Genomic DNA, 17848 nt, shown 5'->3' on the forward strand with positions numbered 1-17848 from the left:
GATTTCCTTTTTAAATTTAATTATTCATATTTAAATTAAACATAATATAATAGAGGTCCGCGGCAAAAAAGCGGTTCTATCGTATCATATTTTATTAACCGAATTTATAATTCGTCGGATCGCCCGCCGCCGGGGGGGCGGAGGAGCGGCCGGTCGAAATATTTATGAATACGGTGGAGAAAAATCCACAATAATATTTCAGGGATGTCCGCCGGTCTTTACTTACCCTCGTTGATCTATTTAAAAAAGAGGCCCGGAAGGACAAAAGGGCAGAGGGTCGTAAAAAAACTGGACATGTATAGGTCGCGCGCGACGCGTCGGCCTTTGTCTGATTCTTATTTTTTACCGAATCGGAACCTTGCCCGGGTTTTTATCGGTTTTTGTTCCGGGGCAGGTCGGGCGAGTATTTGTACGCCGTTTGTTCTAATGCACGATCATTTGTTACCCTTTTTCTTTCGTGCGGTAAAAAGTGACCCTTTGGTATGCGAACGGTGTGATTTACGAGAGCGTGGTGGGGGGTTGCGGTTTCTTAAATGTTTGTGGGAACGTTTTAATCTATCTAGCTTGTGATGTGTTTGATGTGACGTGTTGAAAGTAATTGTTCGTAAAAATTTACTGATCAAATAATAATTAACACAAAGAAGTAAAGAACTAACTTACTACCTAATAAGTCTCCTCTTTACCTCTTATTTGTACCTAATTAAAATAAAATTGCATTTTTTATACTTCAAAATATTATTTAATTGCGTTCTACTCTTATACTTGAAGCGCATAGCATTAGCATGTAACGAATAAAAAAAATATAGACGATACACATAACTGTAAATCACTTACATCGCATATTTTATACATTTTTTTCAACATTTCACTTATATTTAAAACAAACATACCCTTTGTTCTACAAAAGACCGCCAGCCACTTTCCAATCGTTAATTTAATTGTGGGGAAAAATCGGGCGAAACCGCGAATCTTTTGAGGGTATTTATCATGGGATTAATGAAGGGTAACCCTTTTTTACTGATAATGGAAAGGTTCGGAATTTCCAGTGTACGTCATTCTTTATTTAGCTGTATGGGGAAAGACGGGTGTAAAAGAAATATTGGCAAGTCGCGTGGAAAGTTAAGAGATGGTGTTAATTGTATGTCCAGTATTTGATAAATTTTGATGCCTTTTCTTTGAATGTCTACAATAGAATAAAGAGGAATAAATTGCATTTTTATAAGTAAAGAATAAATTCAACAACTACTATATTATTTTTACCTATTTTTTTATCTGGTTAATCCGAACGAATTCGGGAAGAGCAGTGTTACACCAAAATCAATTTATTAAATATAAGTAAAGAATATTAAAATATTCTACAAGGCATGATAAATGAGAAGGGAGAAACGAAGTACGGCTATAGTTCAAGCAGAAAGCATATATTTTAATTTAATGTAATACGAGAGAAGAGAATGTTTCATCAAACAGTCAATTTTTTGGATTTAACAAACAACTTATTTATTGAGTAAAAATTATAAATCGATCTTTAATGAAATATATTTTAACTATAGTCCTTTCCACCTAAGATGATTTCTGTGACACATCGATTTTTGACACGTGTAGAGATGTCTTTACTGAAATCGTATCAATTGTTTCCGATAATCGATAATATTTTATATGGAAATGAAATCGATTTGAATAAAGTACCAAAATTAGTTTTTTCGGCATTTCGCCAACAATTAACTAAGGAAACTTAGCAAACAACAGCAACAAAAAGTCAACAATAACAATTAGTAACAATAACAGAATACCACGTAAAGTATCAATATAAAAATGCAACTTGTATACAAGGCTGACGCACTCGTACAGACGATTGACTCGATTGACAAACGATCACAAGATGGGCGCCGATTATATGATTTTCCAACTCTATGATTTTTCAACGATCCATTTCATGTACACAAATTGCGTAGGTATTATATTTTTGTGTTATTTTATTTTATTTTTCATTATATTAAACTAAACAATACTGTTTTTGATTTATAAGCTTAAGATGTTTCATTTTTATATTTTTGGTAATAATGCCGCCATAAAATAAAAATATTATGCACTAAAATTATTTTGGCGTTTTAAACATAAAATACGTAATTCGGAACACGATGAAGTGTCACAGGAATCATCATAGGTGAAAAGGACTATAGATACATATAAAGATTTAAGTAGTCAAGTAACCACTCCACCAAAAATATAGTTAAATTCACAAAATTTTCCAAAACGTCAATTTATTTGTATTTAACATTCCATATTACATTTTCAGGAGTTTCTCCCTGGACGAGAGGTTCCTGTACTCCCAGGGCGAGGTGCTGAGGGTGCAGTGGCATCCGAAGTCGCTGTCACATCTCCTCGTCTTGATGTCTGATAATACTATGAGGTGAGTATCCTACCACATATTATCGACCATTTTGAAAAGTTCAATTATTGAAGCGCAAGGAAGTATTGGCAAAGTATTCGTATCGTTATCGAGAGCATTTAATGTATGGAAATTTAAAAAGCTCTCGCTTCTGATCTTAATTTGTTAATCATTATCAATTAATTTGGACAAGAATTTTATTTTATTTTACAGTAAAATCTCATGGTAAGGTACTCATATTCTTTAGCGACCCCAACTTGAAAATTGCAAATTTATGAATTCTCAAAAAAAAATCCGTTAACATTTATTTCTTACTAGATTTCCGCCCGCGGCTTCGCCCGCGTTTTCAAAGGAAAACCCGCATAGTTCCCGTTCCCGTGGGATTTCCGGGATAAAAACTATCCTATGTGTTAATCCAAGTTACCCTCTATATGTGTGCTAAATTTCATTGTAATCGGTTCAGTAGTTTTTACGTGAAAGAGTAACAAACATCCATACATCCATACATCCAAACAAACTTTCGCCTTTATAATAGTATTAAGATCTATCATCAATAACAGGGGCGTGCACAGAGTTTTTGGACAGGGTAGGCAGAAATATTGCAATGATAATAAGTCATAAAAACTAATATTTCATATTGCAGTACTGATATTTGATTGGAGATACATAGTATTTCCGCAAAATAATGGAAAACATATCACGAACATAGGTCATATTATCTATAAAATAATTGTCAAAGTAGGTATGATATCCTAACTAGTATTCTATATTATGTAATTAATGATTAACTTTACCTTTGTGTATTACAAATTCCGGTATAGATCCATTTATAGATCGGCCTTTTTCCTATCACTCTCTGTTTGATAAAAGTTTATTCATAAAACAAAAATAAGAATTTTTCGTTAAATTAGGTATGCCTTATTATCTTACAAAATACACTGATGATATACATAATCTATTTAGTTACTCTCAAAACACTTCACTTACAAATTGTCGTAGTAAACATTATTAATTTTCTCAAAAAACAAATTTAACCTCAAAGTAAACGTTTGTTATTTCCAAAACAAAACAAACGAATAATGATACTATTTGCAGATGGTCTTTACCGCTACAAAATTGTATACATTATCACACTTCTTAAATTGGTCGCATATTCAACTTCAGTTTCGACTTTCGATGTATCGTACCTAATTCGTATATCTTCGTAAAAAGACACTGCCTACCTTGTGTGTTTGTGTGCGTGGTTTTATTACATCAGTGTGCCGTGTTTATAGGCACGCACACATATAAAATATGCGTAGACACGCAGAGCACACATATAAAAACTTAGACACGGATAGTTTGTGCCTTTGCCGTCCCGTGACGTACTGGGTCCTGTGGCGGCGCTAGTGCAGCGCATGAAATATGAATAGTGACTTGAGCCGAGCCGGTGTTATAGAAATTAGATAATAATGCTACCAAAATACCGATAGATGGATCTAAAATATATTTGAAATATATTTTTATTTCATAACTACATTAAAATTTAATGACGCTGTGAATTTCATTTATGCATATTAAATATTGATCAGAGTTTGGTAAATGGTAGGGTAGGCAGTGTCTTTATGTCTTTATGGAATGCACGCCACTGATCAATAATAACAGAACAACATAACCATTCCAGGCTCTACAACATAGCGCTAAAGGCTGGCCCGAAAATGGTGAAATCGTTCTCAATAGGACCGAAACCAGTGGGATCTCTCGGCATGACATTACTGGACAACTTCGGGGACAGCGCTGTGGACTTCACGCCGACACCGGACAGCGAGCACTTGCTGATCCTCAGCGGGAACGGGGATGTGTACATGATGAACAGTAATTTCTTGGATAGTAGCAGGTAATGTTTGTCCTATTTGTTGTTTTGTCGTATTTGCTCGTGTCTTTCTGGACTATGATCTAAATACATTTTTACTCTTTTTTTCTTTGAGGTAAATTAAAGATAATATATTATACTATCAATAACGGATTTTTTTTTTTGCAATAAGGCTTAAATAGTTTCATCATCACAGAAGATTAATTAGCTTATAGTTGTCCGCTAACAATATATGCTGCGCAATTATAATTTAAAAAAACGGTGTTACACAACATTCGAGATACAAACTGACCGCGACACACTATCGCGCACATGAGATCACAGCGCACTATCCTAAGCGAAAAAGAGAACGTTCTGAAGAAAATTGTTGCTTAGGAGCCACATTTTGATGTGTCACTCCCGGAGTGCTAACAACCTATACGTTTTTATTTATCTCTAGCTGCGCTCCGCGGTTTCGCCCGCATGGCTCCGCTCAAGTTGGTCTTAGCGTGATGATATATAGCCTATAGCCTTCCTCGATAAATGGGCTATCTAACACTGAAAGAATTTTTCAAATCCGCCCTGTAGTTCCTGAGATTAGCGCGTTCAAACAAACAAACAAACTCTTCAGCTTTATAATATTTGTATAGATATCATTGACTCTGCGGTAAACGATACGTGTAACTCCTACCATTTTTCGTTCACCATCTATTACTCGCCTTCCAGCCCACTCCACGCACAAATCCGCGGCCCGCTAGCAATGTACCCCGCAGCGGACGACAACTACGGCGCGGAGTCGTGTGCGATAGCGTGCTTGCCCGCGGCTCCTGCTGCGTTAGTTGTCGTGGCTAGTGCTTCTGCGACTTTGTATCACTGTTTGTTGTTACCGTGCGTGAGTATCTTATTCTTTATTTCTCTTTTAAATTTCTCTTTTAAAGTGAAACTTTTATTACATCGTCTCAAACTTTTTGGTCTGTTAAGCGCATGTCGCGTGACGGTCGGCTGCCGAGTCGGTATAAAGCAGTGTTCGGAAAGTTTCACTTTTACCGTGGTTTCATAAAACCACACAACATTTTTTTTTTGTTATTGTATTTTTTGAAGTGAAACTTCTTTATCGGGGTTGGACAAAATTTTAGTGTAACATTTTTGCGTTACGCCGTACGCGTGACATTTTTGCGTTACGCCATACTCGTGACATTTTTAAAGTCATAAAGAAGTTTCACTTCTTACGTGTGTACACTAGTACACGCACACATTTTTTAATATTTAAAGATCGCTTTAAATATAAAAAAATAAAAATAAGTAATAAAAGATTAAACATTTTTTGTAAACATCAATAAACGCAATTTTTCAGCCGACAGAAGACAAAGATGGCGATGGTTACGCCCTCTACGTAGTAGAATCCGTGGAATTGAACATTGTACTGTCCAGTAAAGATGACGTGCCTTTCGCCTATCCAGTGCATCTATATCCGGTATGTACATGGACAGACATTTAAAAACCAATATTCTGTTCTTTATTATTATGATATACGGCGCCGTTTATTAAAGAGCCTAAGCACTTATTAAAACAGCTGATAATAAAAATTAGCTGCGACGTATATAGAATACTAGTGGTCCGCCCCGGCTTCGCCCGTGGTACATATTTCGTAATAAAAAGTAGCCTATGTCCTTTCTCGGGTATCAAAATATCTCCATACCAAATTTCAAGCAAATTGGTTCAGTATAGTTTAGGCGTGATTGAGTAACAGACAGACAGACAGAGTTACTTTCGCATTTATAATATTATGGATACGACGCATATAGAGTGAATTGGGAGAAAACTAATGACATTTTGGATATTTGAAAAGTGAATATACATAGGAATCGAGCAGTTGATTTTGTGAGAAATAATATTAACTTATTTATTTACCTATACCTGCTCTATCCTGCTATTTTTAGCGAATGCTCGGTTTATTATTATCAAATTTTGTCAATATTTTTTTATGATATTTTCATCATCGATTATAGCTGTGATGATATCTGCATAAAATTGATATTCTAACTTGTTAAGATATCATCGAACTACCGACTTTTTGAAGTGAAAACTTCTGTAGCGGCGTTGGGTAGAAAATCTTAAACTCGCGTCAGGACACGTGACCTGATCGAAAAAGCGTAAGACGGATGGATATCAAACATGCTCAACGTTAATAATCAAGTTTTTACTTCTGCCGGCACACCCGGAGTGCATCCCGTCTTTTTTTTTATTGATTGATTTTGTAACCTTTAACCACTGAGCTACAATTATAGTAATATAAAATTTAAAAGAAACATGCCGAATATTTCAGTGTGTCGGCAACACATATGCATGCATGCATGCGGGCGGCGTGCATGCGATCACACTGCCCGTGCTCGAGTATTTGAACGACTTCGCTTTGGCTGATGAGAGTGAGTTTAACTTTATTATTTGTATTAATTTTTGTTAAATTATACTAAATTTTGATTATATGGCAACCCTTGCTTTTATAGGTGCTAATAAAAATTAATCGCCAAATGTGTTGCGCAAATCTCGAGAACAACCAAACCGATTTCGTTATTTTTTTTAAGCTATTGCATAGTTTCTATCGCGGGGACCGAATCGAGAAATTCCGTAACGAAAAAACCTCACGCTCCCCACTCCGACGGGCGGAGGTGTGGCTTGAAGGCATAGCATGCAATAGCTTTACCGCGGCAGTCCCCGAGTGCCACACGTCTTTTTTGTATTATTTTTTGTTAAATTATACTAAATTTTGATTATATGGCAACCCTTGCTTTTATAGGTGACTAGCTGTGCTCCGCGGTTTTACCCATAGTGCTCCTCTCCTGTTGGTCTTAGCGTGATGATATATAGCCTCCTCGATAAATGGGCTATCTAACACCGAAATAATTTTTCAAATTGGACCAGTAGTTCCTGAGATTAGCGCGTTCAAATAAAAAAAAAAATCAGTTTTATATTAGTATAGATTTGTATTAACTTTTGTCAAATTATAGTATTTTTTTTATAAATGGCAACCTTTGCTTTTATAAAAATGAATCGCCCTAATGTGTTGGTAAGCGTAAAATTCGAGAACGACTGAACCGATTTCGTTAATTCTTTTTTTTTTTTATTATATTCCTTTAAATACGAGGATGGTTCTTATGGGGAGAAAACAAAGACATGTACCACGGACGAAGCCGGGACAAAAGTATAATTATTACGGATTTTTTTTTATAATTTTATGATTTTCTGATCAAGTTTCTCAGTGAAGCTGCAATCGCTTAACGAGTTTCGACTGTGAATTCTATTTATCACGGACAATTCAATTTTTTTTGAAGTGAAAACTTCTTTAGCGGTGTTGGGTATAAAATCTTAAACTCGCGTCAGGACACGTGACCTGATCGAAAAAGCGTAAGACGGATGGATATCAAACATGCTCAACGTTAATAATCAAGTTTTCACTTCTGCCGGCACTCCCCCAGTGCAACCCGTCTTTTTTTTTTTCATTTTGTCTTGCTATACATATGATATCCAAACTCAATGGCTCCCACCAAATGTTTCAGGTGAGATCGACACAGTATTATCGTTAATTTCGTCCAAATCGTCCACGGCCCGTCACTTATTGTGCACAGCGACGGGTGAAGCAAGCCCACCGCTGGGACTAACCGCCGCACACCACTCGCTGCTCGTGCTGTGCTCTAGCGGGGAAATGGTCGCCAGGTGATATACTGTCATCATCATCATCATCATCATCATCCCATATACGTGCGGGAACGTATGCTGGACGTAAACTTCCAAATGTCGCCACTTTCTTACGGTAGATAGATATAATAAGACTCAGGTATGATTGCTGACAGACATAAATTAACATAATTAGTAAAGTACACAGGTAGTTTGCACACAGACTTAATTTAACTTACACAATAAATTTTACAAGATAGATAGATAGACAGATAAATAGATGAAAGATATGGGTATACCGCATCCACCCAACGCCAGCCTTCTTCACGACTTGTCCTACACTACACTTACCTTGACATGTCTCCATAAGTCCTAATCGACTATTCTCCTAAACACATGGCAAGCCCATCGCCACTTCAATGTGCCTATTTACCAGGTGAAATACATTATCGCGGAACAATTCCAACCAATACAAGGATAAAATATCAATCATCTGTTGTACGGTTTACGTATTACATCGAATGTGGACTGTATTTAGGTCGCTAATATGCTGCTAATAATGCTATGATATTATGGGACAACTGGGAACACTTTAATTATCGCTAATAATTATATATAATTTACGCGGATTCGAGCGGATAGATTAGCACTCGGGCGCTGCTATGGAAGAATTGCACTTTCCGGCCGGCTCGGCCGTCGCACGATAATACTGCTGAGGCAGCTTGACATAACTTACGTTATTGCTCAATTATTGTAATATGTAATGTAGCTATAGATAATAAGTAATAAATGTTTAAAATAAAATGTTTGTTCGCTGCTCGAACATCTGTTTTCTCTACCGAATCGGTTATTTGCAGGATTTGGTTTAGTGGCAATGATTTTTTTTTTTTGTTGTCGCCGCCCATGAGTGTTCGCTCTACAAGCTATTTGCTGGTTTTTAAGAGAGGAATATAGAGCAGGCTCCAAGGAGATGTTCGTTTGCATAAATAGCGGACCTAAATCTGACTCCTGATATATATTGTATAGATCCCAGACATCCTATAGACAGATGTTGCCAACCAGTTTTGTGGTCCCCTTCCCCGCACCCCGGTAATTAAATATGGCATACAAAGAAAAAAATAAACATTTCCAAAACATGCCGCGTGGGGTATCAAATGAAAGAGCTTATTGAGTAGATCACGAATATATAGCATACTATAACATTTCTTACACTTTCTCTAAGATTTTTTAGAAAATTTACGAAAATGGTCCATTTTTGAGTTAACTTTAAACCACTATAGATTGAAAACTCATGAATATATTTTTTAAATTATTATTTTAAATAATTAACAATAGTCCATTGTTTACGATTCAATAGTTCGTACAGTGAAATAGTTGCATGGGGGAGTGGGGGGAGCATCCAAAGATGGCGAGTATATTTTCAAGTTTATGCCAAATCTAATCACACAGAGGCTGATTCAAGAATTTTCTGCCATATTTTTCATTCTGTCAAACACAAAGACAGTGCAGAGATAATTATTCTAAGCCCTGACACCGATATTTTTGTATTAGGCCTTTATTTCTGGCATAAACTTGAAAATATACTCGCCATCTTTGAATGCTCCCCCCACTCCCCCATGCAACTATTTCACTGTACGAACTATTGAATCGTAAACAATGGACTATTGTTAATTATTTAAAATAATAATTTAAAAAATATATTCATGAGTTTTCAATCTTTAGTGGTTTAAAGTTAACTCAAAAATGGAGCATTTTCGTAAATTTTCTAAAAAATCTTAGAGAAAGTGTAAGAAATGTTATAGTATGCTATATATTCGTGATCTACTCAATAAGCTCTTTCATTTGATACCCCACGCGGCATGTTTTGGAAATGTTTATTTTTTTCTTTGTATGCCATATTTAATTACCGGGGTGCGGGGAGGGGGACCACAAAACTGGTTGGCAACATCTGTCTATAGGATGTCTGGGATCTATACAATATATATCAGAAGTCAGATTTAGGTCCGCTATTTATGCAAACGAACATCTCCTTGGAGCCCGGTCTAATAGCCTTTCTTCTTGAAGTTGCTCATGTCGTAATAATTTGGAACTGAATGAGTTCACACATGCATACGGTTTCAAGACACTGCAAAAATTTATAACGACTTTTATTTTTCCAGGAGTTTAGAGCCATACGACCTGGAGGACCAGCTGTTCAAACAGCTGCAACTGAAGAACCCGTCGTTGGACGATGACGATATTAATAAAATACTTAAAGAGGTAATCTTTCTCTTTTTCTTTATACTCTTATTATAAATCTTAATATAAATATATCTCTTTTTCTTTTTCTTCTTATATAAGTAATATACATGTTTTATTTCTGATTCATCAATTGATTCCTATATTTTTATTCATTGCTAGACCTATTTTGAAACAACCGCAAAAATTTGTATTATTAGAATTCGTGAAATATGAAATCTATACTAATATTATAAAGCTGAAGAGTTTGTTTGTTTGTTTGAACGCGCTAATCTCAGGAACTACTGGTCCGATTTGAAAAAATCTTTCGGTGTTAGATAGCCCATTTATCGAGAAAGGCTATAGGCTATATATCATCACGCTAAGACCAACAGGAGCGGAGCAATGCGGGTGAAACCGCGCGGCACAGCTAGTGTATGATAATTGATTCATCAATTAATTCTTTAATATTAGCTTTCCGCCCGCGGCTTCGTCCACTTTGCCTAAAACCTAATAAATTATGTACTAAAATCTCCCTCTTGATTCACTCTATCTATTAAAAAAACCGTTGCATAGTTTGAAAGAATTAAGCATACATAGAGACTGAGAAAGCGACTTTGTTTTATACTACTATGTAGTGATATTTAAATGGTTAAACAAAATTAGAGCTATTTTGAGACAAAAGAATAAATTTGTATTAATAGACTTCGTGAAATATGAAATAACTCAAATTTTAAATTATTTTTGTTTGTCAGCGCCAAAAATTATCATTCACTACGATTATTCAAGAGATATTGAGTCGGGAAGTGTCGCAGCCGTTATTAAAGATGAACAAGAATGTGGAACCCAGCCCTAAAGAGTGTTTGGAGGTAAGTTCTATTTAAATGGGCCTTTTTTTAACCTACTTTAAATAAAGAGGAGGTCAATTCGTTTGAATTAATCTTTGTTTAGATTTATGGTGCCTTCCGATTGATCCTATTTAAATTTTGTCGTGTTCTGACAATTTGGAGACGGTTTTGGTTTATTTGTGAAAAAAGAATTATTATTGGAGTATTTTCTCCACTCCATTTATCATTCTATCCGTATTATAATGAAAGAAAGAAAGCATTTATTGCATTGCAGACTAATTTAAAATTTAAGCCAATGATAGTCATCAACATAAAAAAATGTACTAGTGTACACACGTAAGAAGTGAAACTTCTTTATGACCTTATTTTTCAAAAAATAATTTACTATAATATGCAACTTTACAGAAATACGTCGAATCACGCGTGGTAGGGATAAGAAAAAGATGGCGCGTAACGGAAAAATGTCACGCGTAACGAAAAAATGTTACACTAAATTTTTTTCCAACCCCGATAAGAAAGCATTTATTGCATTGCAGACTAATATAAAATTTAAGCCAAAGGATAGGAAATCTTGTCCTTTCTCCATTTTAAATATTAATAATAACTTTTCCAGCTATTAACCACCGCGACGGTGAAACTCCGGGAACAATACATGTCTCGCCAACAACGGGCCGGTGCTGCTGTTCTCACGAAGTTAGCAGCACTTAGAGCGTTGCAGCAGCAACAGCAGACCTGGCATCGGGAAGTGCAGGTATGGGAGAAAATCCCCTCGTGTGATCGGGAAAAGTTTTAGGGCCGATTTTTTAAAACTTATTCGTCGAATAATGTATAAAACTACCATTTTAAAAACGTATTCTAATTGCCCGTATTTGACAGTTTACGTGACATTTGAATATTATCGTGTAATACTTTATTGGACGGATAAGTTTTATCCAAGCATTGAAAAATCGGCCTTTAGGGTGATATGTATTTGACAAATTTGTTCTTTCGAGGCGGATTGACGTGGGAAAATTAGGATGAATGCTGGGTATGGAAAATTATAATTGAACAAATTAACAATGGTGATGGTCGAATGGTAGTAATACATTTTTGACCATGGAGGGACAATAAAATGCTAGAGCAGAGCAGCGCCCAAAAACTGTCCAAAGGAATATTCTATCTACGCGTACATCAGGCACAGTTAGCACGTCACGTATAATGTTTTAAATAATAATATTTATTATTGAAGTGAAACTTCTTTATCGGGGTTGGAAAAAAATTTAGTGTAACATTTTTTCGTTACGCGTGACATTTTTCCGTTACGCCATCTTTGATTCGACGTACTTCTGTAAAGTTGCATATAGTAAATTATTTTTTGAAAAATAAGGTCATAAAGAAGTTTCACTTCTTACGTGTGTACACTAGTACACGCACATATTTTTTTATGTTTTCAGAATGATATAGAAAACGTTCAGTTGCAATCGGCAGTTCTATTGGAAAAGAGAAATTTGGCCGAAAAACGTCAGGAGGAAATCAAAGAAAGGTAGAACTTTTTATTTATAAAATATTGTAATTGCTCCTGTAGTGTGTAATGTATAATGTATGTTATGTATGTGTGCGTCATACTATATAGTCCTGTGGTTCTTTAGTATAAGGGCAGTTGTGACAACAGTTCAATACAGTATTATACAGCTTACAGTCGAGTCAAGTGTTTCATTAACACTAACCATTGCACTCCCGTTTTCCGTTCTTTTAAATTAAAGTATATTTTTTTTAAAGAGTTGCAGACACAAAACCAGAAAATTCAATCAACTTCCCGCAACACTAATTACTACATTTATCTTGTGTTGTCTCATTGCTACACTTTTATGTTGTTTCATTACTACACTTATCATGTGCTGTTTCATTTCTACACATATGACATAACATGTGTTGTTACATAACTAAACTTATCATGTCTTGTTTTTAAGCTATTGCATAGCTTCTATCGCGGGCCTTGAGCGCGAGGACCGAACCAGAAATTCCGTAACGAAAAAACCTCACGCTCCCCACTCCGACGGGCGCGGAGGTGTGGCTTGAAGGCATAACATGCAATAGCTTTACCGCGGCAGTCCCCGAGTGACACACGTCTTTTTTTCCTAATCATTTGTTGTTTAATTTCTACTCATACGATTTCTCTGTTTCCAGGTGTTCATCAGTGATCCGCCATTTGCGTTCGCACAGCAGCAGCAGCCCGCAAGAGCGGGAAATGCTGCAACAGCTTGAAAGCTACCGCCAACGAGCTGCACAAATGCTGGCAACAAGCCGCACGCTCAGAGAACACGCTGATACCTACCAGCAGACGGTATGTGCAGCATCACCATGTATATGTGTAGCAGCACAAAAGATGAAAGACGAGAGATGCAGCAGAAGTACAGGTAATGCAGCAGAAGCACAGGTGATGCAGCAGAAGCACAGATAATTCAGCAGAAGGATAATGCACCAGGAGCTCGAGAAATGCAGCAAAAGCTCGAGAAATGCAACAGAAGCACAGGTAATGCACCAGGAGCTCGAGAAAAGCAGCAGAAGCTCGAGAAATGCAACAGAAGCACAGGTAATGCACCAGGGGCACATGAAATGCAGCAGAAGCACGAGAAATGCAGCAGATGCACAGGTAATGCACCAGGAGCTCGAGAAATGCAGCAGAAGCACAGGTAATGCACCAGGAGCTCGAGAAATGCAGCAGAAGCACAGGTAATGCACCAGGAGTTCGGGAAATGCAGCAGAAGCACAGGTAATGCACCAGGAGCTCGAGAAATGCAGCAGAAGAACAGGTAATGCACCAGGAGCTCGAGAAATGCAGCAGAAGCTCGAGAAATGCAACAGAAGCACAGGTAATGCACCAAGGGCACAAGAAATGCAGCAGAAGCACGAGAAATGCAGCAGATGCACAGGTAATGCAGCAGATGCACAAGTAAAGCACCAGGAGCTCGAGAAATGCAGCAAAAGCTCGAGAAATGCAGCAGAAGCACAGGTAATGCACCAGGAGCTCGAGAAATGCAGCAGAAGCTCAAGAAATGCAACAGAAGCACGAGAAATGCAGCAGATGCACAGGTAATGCACCAGGAGCTCGAGAAATGCAGCAGTAGCACAGGTAATGCACCAGGAGCTCGAAAAATGCAGCAGAAGCACAGGTAATGCACCAGGACCTCGAGAAATGCAGCAGAAGCACAGGTAATGCACCAGGAGCTCGAGAAATGCAGCAGAAGCACAGGTAATGCACCAGGACCTCGAGAAATGCAGCAGAAGCACAGGTAATGCACCAGGAGCTCGAGAAATGCAGCAGAAGCACAGGTAATGCACCAGGACCTCGAGAAATGCAGCAGAAGCACAGGTAATGCACCAGGAGCTCGAGAAATGCAGCAGAAGCACAGGTAATGCACCAGAAGCACGAGAAATGCAGCAGATGCACAGGTAATGCACCAGGAGCTCGAGAAATGCAGCAGTAGCACAGGTAATGCACCAGGAGCTCGAGAAATGCAGCAGAAGCACAGGTAATGCACCAGGACCTCGAGAAATGCAGCAGAAGCACAGGTAATGCACCAAGAGCTCGAGAAATGCAGCAGAAGCTCAAGAAATGCAACAGAAGCACGAGAAATGCAGCAGATGCACAGGTAATGCACCAGGAGCTCGAGAAATGCAGCAGAAGCACAGGTAATGCACCAGGAGCTCGAGAAATGCAGCAGAAGCACAGGTAATGCACCAGGACCTCGAGAAATGCAGCAGAAGCACAGGTAATGCACCAGGAGTTCGAGAAATGCAGCAGAAGCACAGGTAATGCACCAGGAGCTCGAGAAATGCAGCAGAAGCACAGGTAATGCACCAGGAGCTCGAGAAATGCAGCAGAAGCTCGAGAAATGCAACAGAAGTACAGGTAATGCACCAAGGGCACAAGAAATGCAGCAGAAGCACGAGAAATGCAGCAGATGCACAGGTAATGCACCAGGAGCTCGAGAAATGCAGCAAAAGCTCGAGAAATGCAACAGAAGCACAGGTAATGCACCAGGAGCTCGAGAAATGCAGCAGAAGCTCAAGAAATGCAACAGAAGCACGAGAAATGCAGCAGATGCACAGGTAATGCACCAGGAGCTCGAGAAATGCAGCAGAAGCACAGGTAATGCACCAGGACCTCGAGAAATGCAGCAGAAGCACAGGTAATGCACCAGGAGCTCGAGAAATGCAGCAGAAGCACAGGTAATGCACCAGGACCTCGAGAAATGCAGCAGAAGCACAGGTAATGCACCAGGAGCTCGAGAAATGCAGCAGAAGCACAGGTAATGCACCAGAAGCACGAGAAATGCAGCAGATTCACAGGTAATGCACCAGGAGCTCGAGAAATGCAGCAGATGCACAGGTAATGCACCAGGAGCTCGAGAAATGCAGCAGAAGCACAGGTAATGCACCAGGAGCTCGAGAAATGCAGCAGAAGCACAGGTAATGCACCAGGACCTCGAGAAATGCAGCAGAAGCACAGGTAATGCACCAGGAGCTCGAGAAATGCAGCAGAAGCTCAATAAATGGTTACCTATCTTAATCTCGAATTTTAATATTCCGAATATCATAATCCAGAAAACGTTTGGACATTTTTTCATAACCCCGAATTTTAAAATTTCGAAGTTTTGTTTGCCATATAATCGCAACTCCGAATTTCATTTGCCCATTTCTTTATTTGTACGACGTTTTACAATCCAGACGAATGAATTCCAGACATACGAAATCTAAATGCACAAAATCCAGATGACCGTAATCCATATGCACGAAAGCCAGATTTTTAAAACACAAATTTTTGAAATACAGTTAATTGATATCCAGACAAACAATGTCCAGATTTTTGAAATTCCAATAAACGATATCCAGCAAAACGTAATCCTTCCAGTGGGACGCAGCACGAACCTAACCTAACCTTCTGAATAGATTTTAACACTATAACCTTTCTGTAATGGGCAAGTAAAACAATAGCGAGTCGGTTCTGGCACTCGCCGGCCGCTGCCGCGGCACGCTCGCTTCGCTCGCTCGGCTCGTGCATGGGGGGTCACAGTTCAAACCTAACCTAACCTACTGAGTCGAATTTGATACTTAAACCTTTCTGTAATGGGCAAGTAAAACAATAGCGAGTCGGTTCTGGCACTCGCCGGCCGCTGCCGCGGCACGCTCGCTTCGCTCGCTCGGCTCGTGCATGGGGGGTCACAGTTCAAACCTAACCTAACCTACTGAGTCGAATTTGATACTTAAACCTTTCTGTAATAGGCAAGTAAAACAATAGCGAGTCAGTTCTAGCGTGGGGGTCGTAGTTCAAACCTAACCTACTGAGTCGACTTTGACACTAAAACCGGTCTGTAATGGACAAGTAAAACAATAAATTTACTTACTGACAATGTTTATTTTCAGTCGATAGTAATAGTATAATCACGATTGTATGGAAATCAAATAAAAAGATTATGAAAATCTGGCAATAGTTTATCTGTTATACGATTATATGGGAACCAAATAAAAAGATTATGAAAATTTGGCAATAGTTTATTTAGAAAATGGTACGATGGGAAACAAAAAACAGTATTCTGAGAATCTGGTATATTGAGATCTGGATTATGAGAATACGGGAAACAAAAAAAAACTTTTTAAAAATCTGGTTTTGGTGCATCTGGAAATTGATTCATCTGGGAAATTAAAAAAGGAATTTTAAAAATTTGTCATTCATTACATCTGTCTTTTAAAAGTTCTAACAACCGTTTTCGGGGTTTTAAGATTCGGGTAATAGAAATTCGAGTTTTTAATAGGTTACCTCAAGAAATGCAACAGAAGCACGAGAAATGCAGCAGATGCACAGGTAATGCACCAGGAGCTCGAGAAATGCAGCAGTAGCACAGGTAATGCACCAGGAGCTCGAGAAATGCAGCAGAAGCACAGGTAATGCACCAGGACCTCGAAAAATGCAGCAGAAGCACAGGTAATGCACCAGGAGCTCAAGAAATGCAGCAGAAGCACAGGTAATGCACCAGGACCTCGAGAAATGCAGCAGAAGCACAGGTAATGCACCAGGAGCTCGAGAAATGCAGCAGAAGCACAGGTAATGCACCAGGACCTCGAGAAATGCAGCAGAAGCACAGGTAATGCACCAGGAGCTCGAGAAATGCAGCAGAAGCTCGAGAAATGCAACAGAAGCACAGGTAATGCACCAAGGGCACAAGAAATGCAGCAGAAGCACGAGAAATGCAGCAGATGCACAGGTAATGCACCTGGAGCACAAGAAATGCAGCAGGAGCACAGGTAATGCACCTGGAGCACAAGAAATGCAGCAGGAGCACAGGTAATGCAGCAGAAGCACAAGATATGCAGCAGAAGCACGAGAAATACAGCAGAAGTACAAGAAATGCAGCAGAAGCACGAGAAATACAGCAGAAGTACAAGAAATGCAGCAGAAGCACAAGAAATGCAGCAGAAGCACGAGAAATGCAGCAGAAGCACAGGTAATGCACCAGGAGCTCGAGAAATGCAGCAGAAGCACAGGTAATGCACCAGGAGCTCGAGAAATGCAGCAGAAGCACAGGTAATGTACCAGGAGCTCGAGAAATGCAGCAGAAGCACAGGTAATGCACCAGGACCTCGAGAAATGCAGCAGAAGCACAGGTAATGCACCAGGAGCTCGAGAAATGCAGCAGAAGCACAGGTAATGCACCAGGAGCTCGAGAAATGCAGCAGAAGCACAGGTTATGCAGCAGGAGCTCGAGAAATGCAGCAGAAGCTCGAGAAATGCAACAGAAGCACAGGTAATTAACCAGGGGCACAAGAAATGCAGCAGAAGCACGAGAAATGCAGCAGATGCACAGGTAATGCACCAGGACCTCGAGAAATGCAGCAGAAGCACAGGTA

General features: G+C 38.8%; 1 protein-coding gene across 1 annotated transcript in view; it reads left to right on the plus strand.

Moving 5' to 3' along the window:
• The window catches only part of mbo (Nuclear pore complex protein Nup88), a 108752-nt gene that overhangs the window by 84538 nt on the left and 6366 nt on the right, over nt 1-17848 (plus strand). Inside the window, exons 3-13 of the mRNA XM_089708833.1 lie at nt 2297-2410; nt 4053-4265; nt 4947-5112; nt 5575-5694; nt 6547-6646; nt 7778-7934; nt 10055-10154; nt 10868-10981; nt 11574-11711; nt 12394-12482; nt 13127-13283. Coding sequence (XP_089564959.1) covers nt 2297-2410; nt 4053-4265; nt 4947-5112; nt 5575-5694; nt 6547-6646; nt 7778-7934; nt 10055-10154; nt 10868-10981; nt 11574-11711; nt 12394-12482; nt 13127-13283 — 1468 coding nt within the window. The remainder of the gene's footprint in view (nt 1-2296; nt 2411-4052; nt 4266-4946; nt 5113-5574; nt 5695-6546; nt 6647-7777; nt 7935-10054; nt 10155-10867; nt 10982-11573; nt 11712-12393; nt 12483-13126; nt 13284-17848) is intronic.

Source organism: Colias philodice, chromosome 21 (assembly GCF_061535455.1).
Source record: "Colias philodice isolate Cphi_HAF_F1 chromosome 21, ilColPhil1 Martin Lab GWU primary, whole genome shotgun sequence".
Lineage (NCBI taxonomy): Eukaryota > Metazoa > Arthropoda > Insecta > Lepidoptera > Pieridae > Colias > Colias philodice.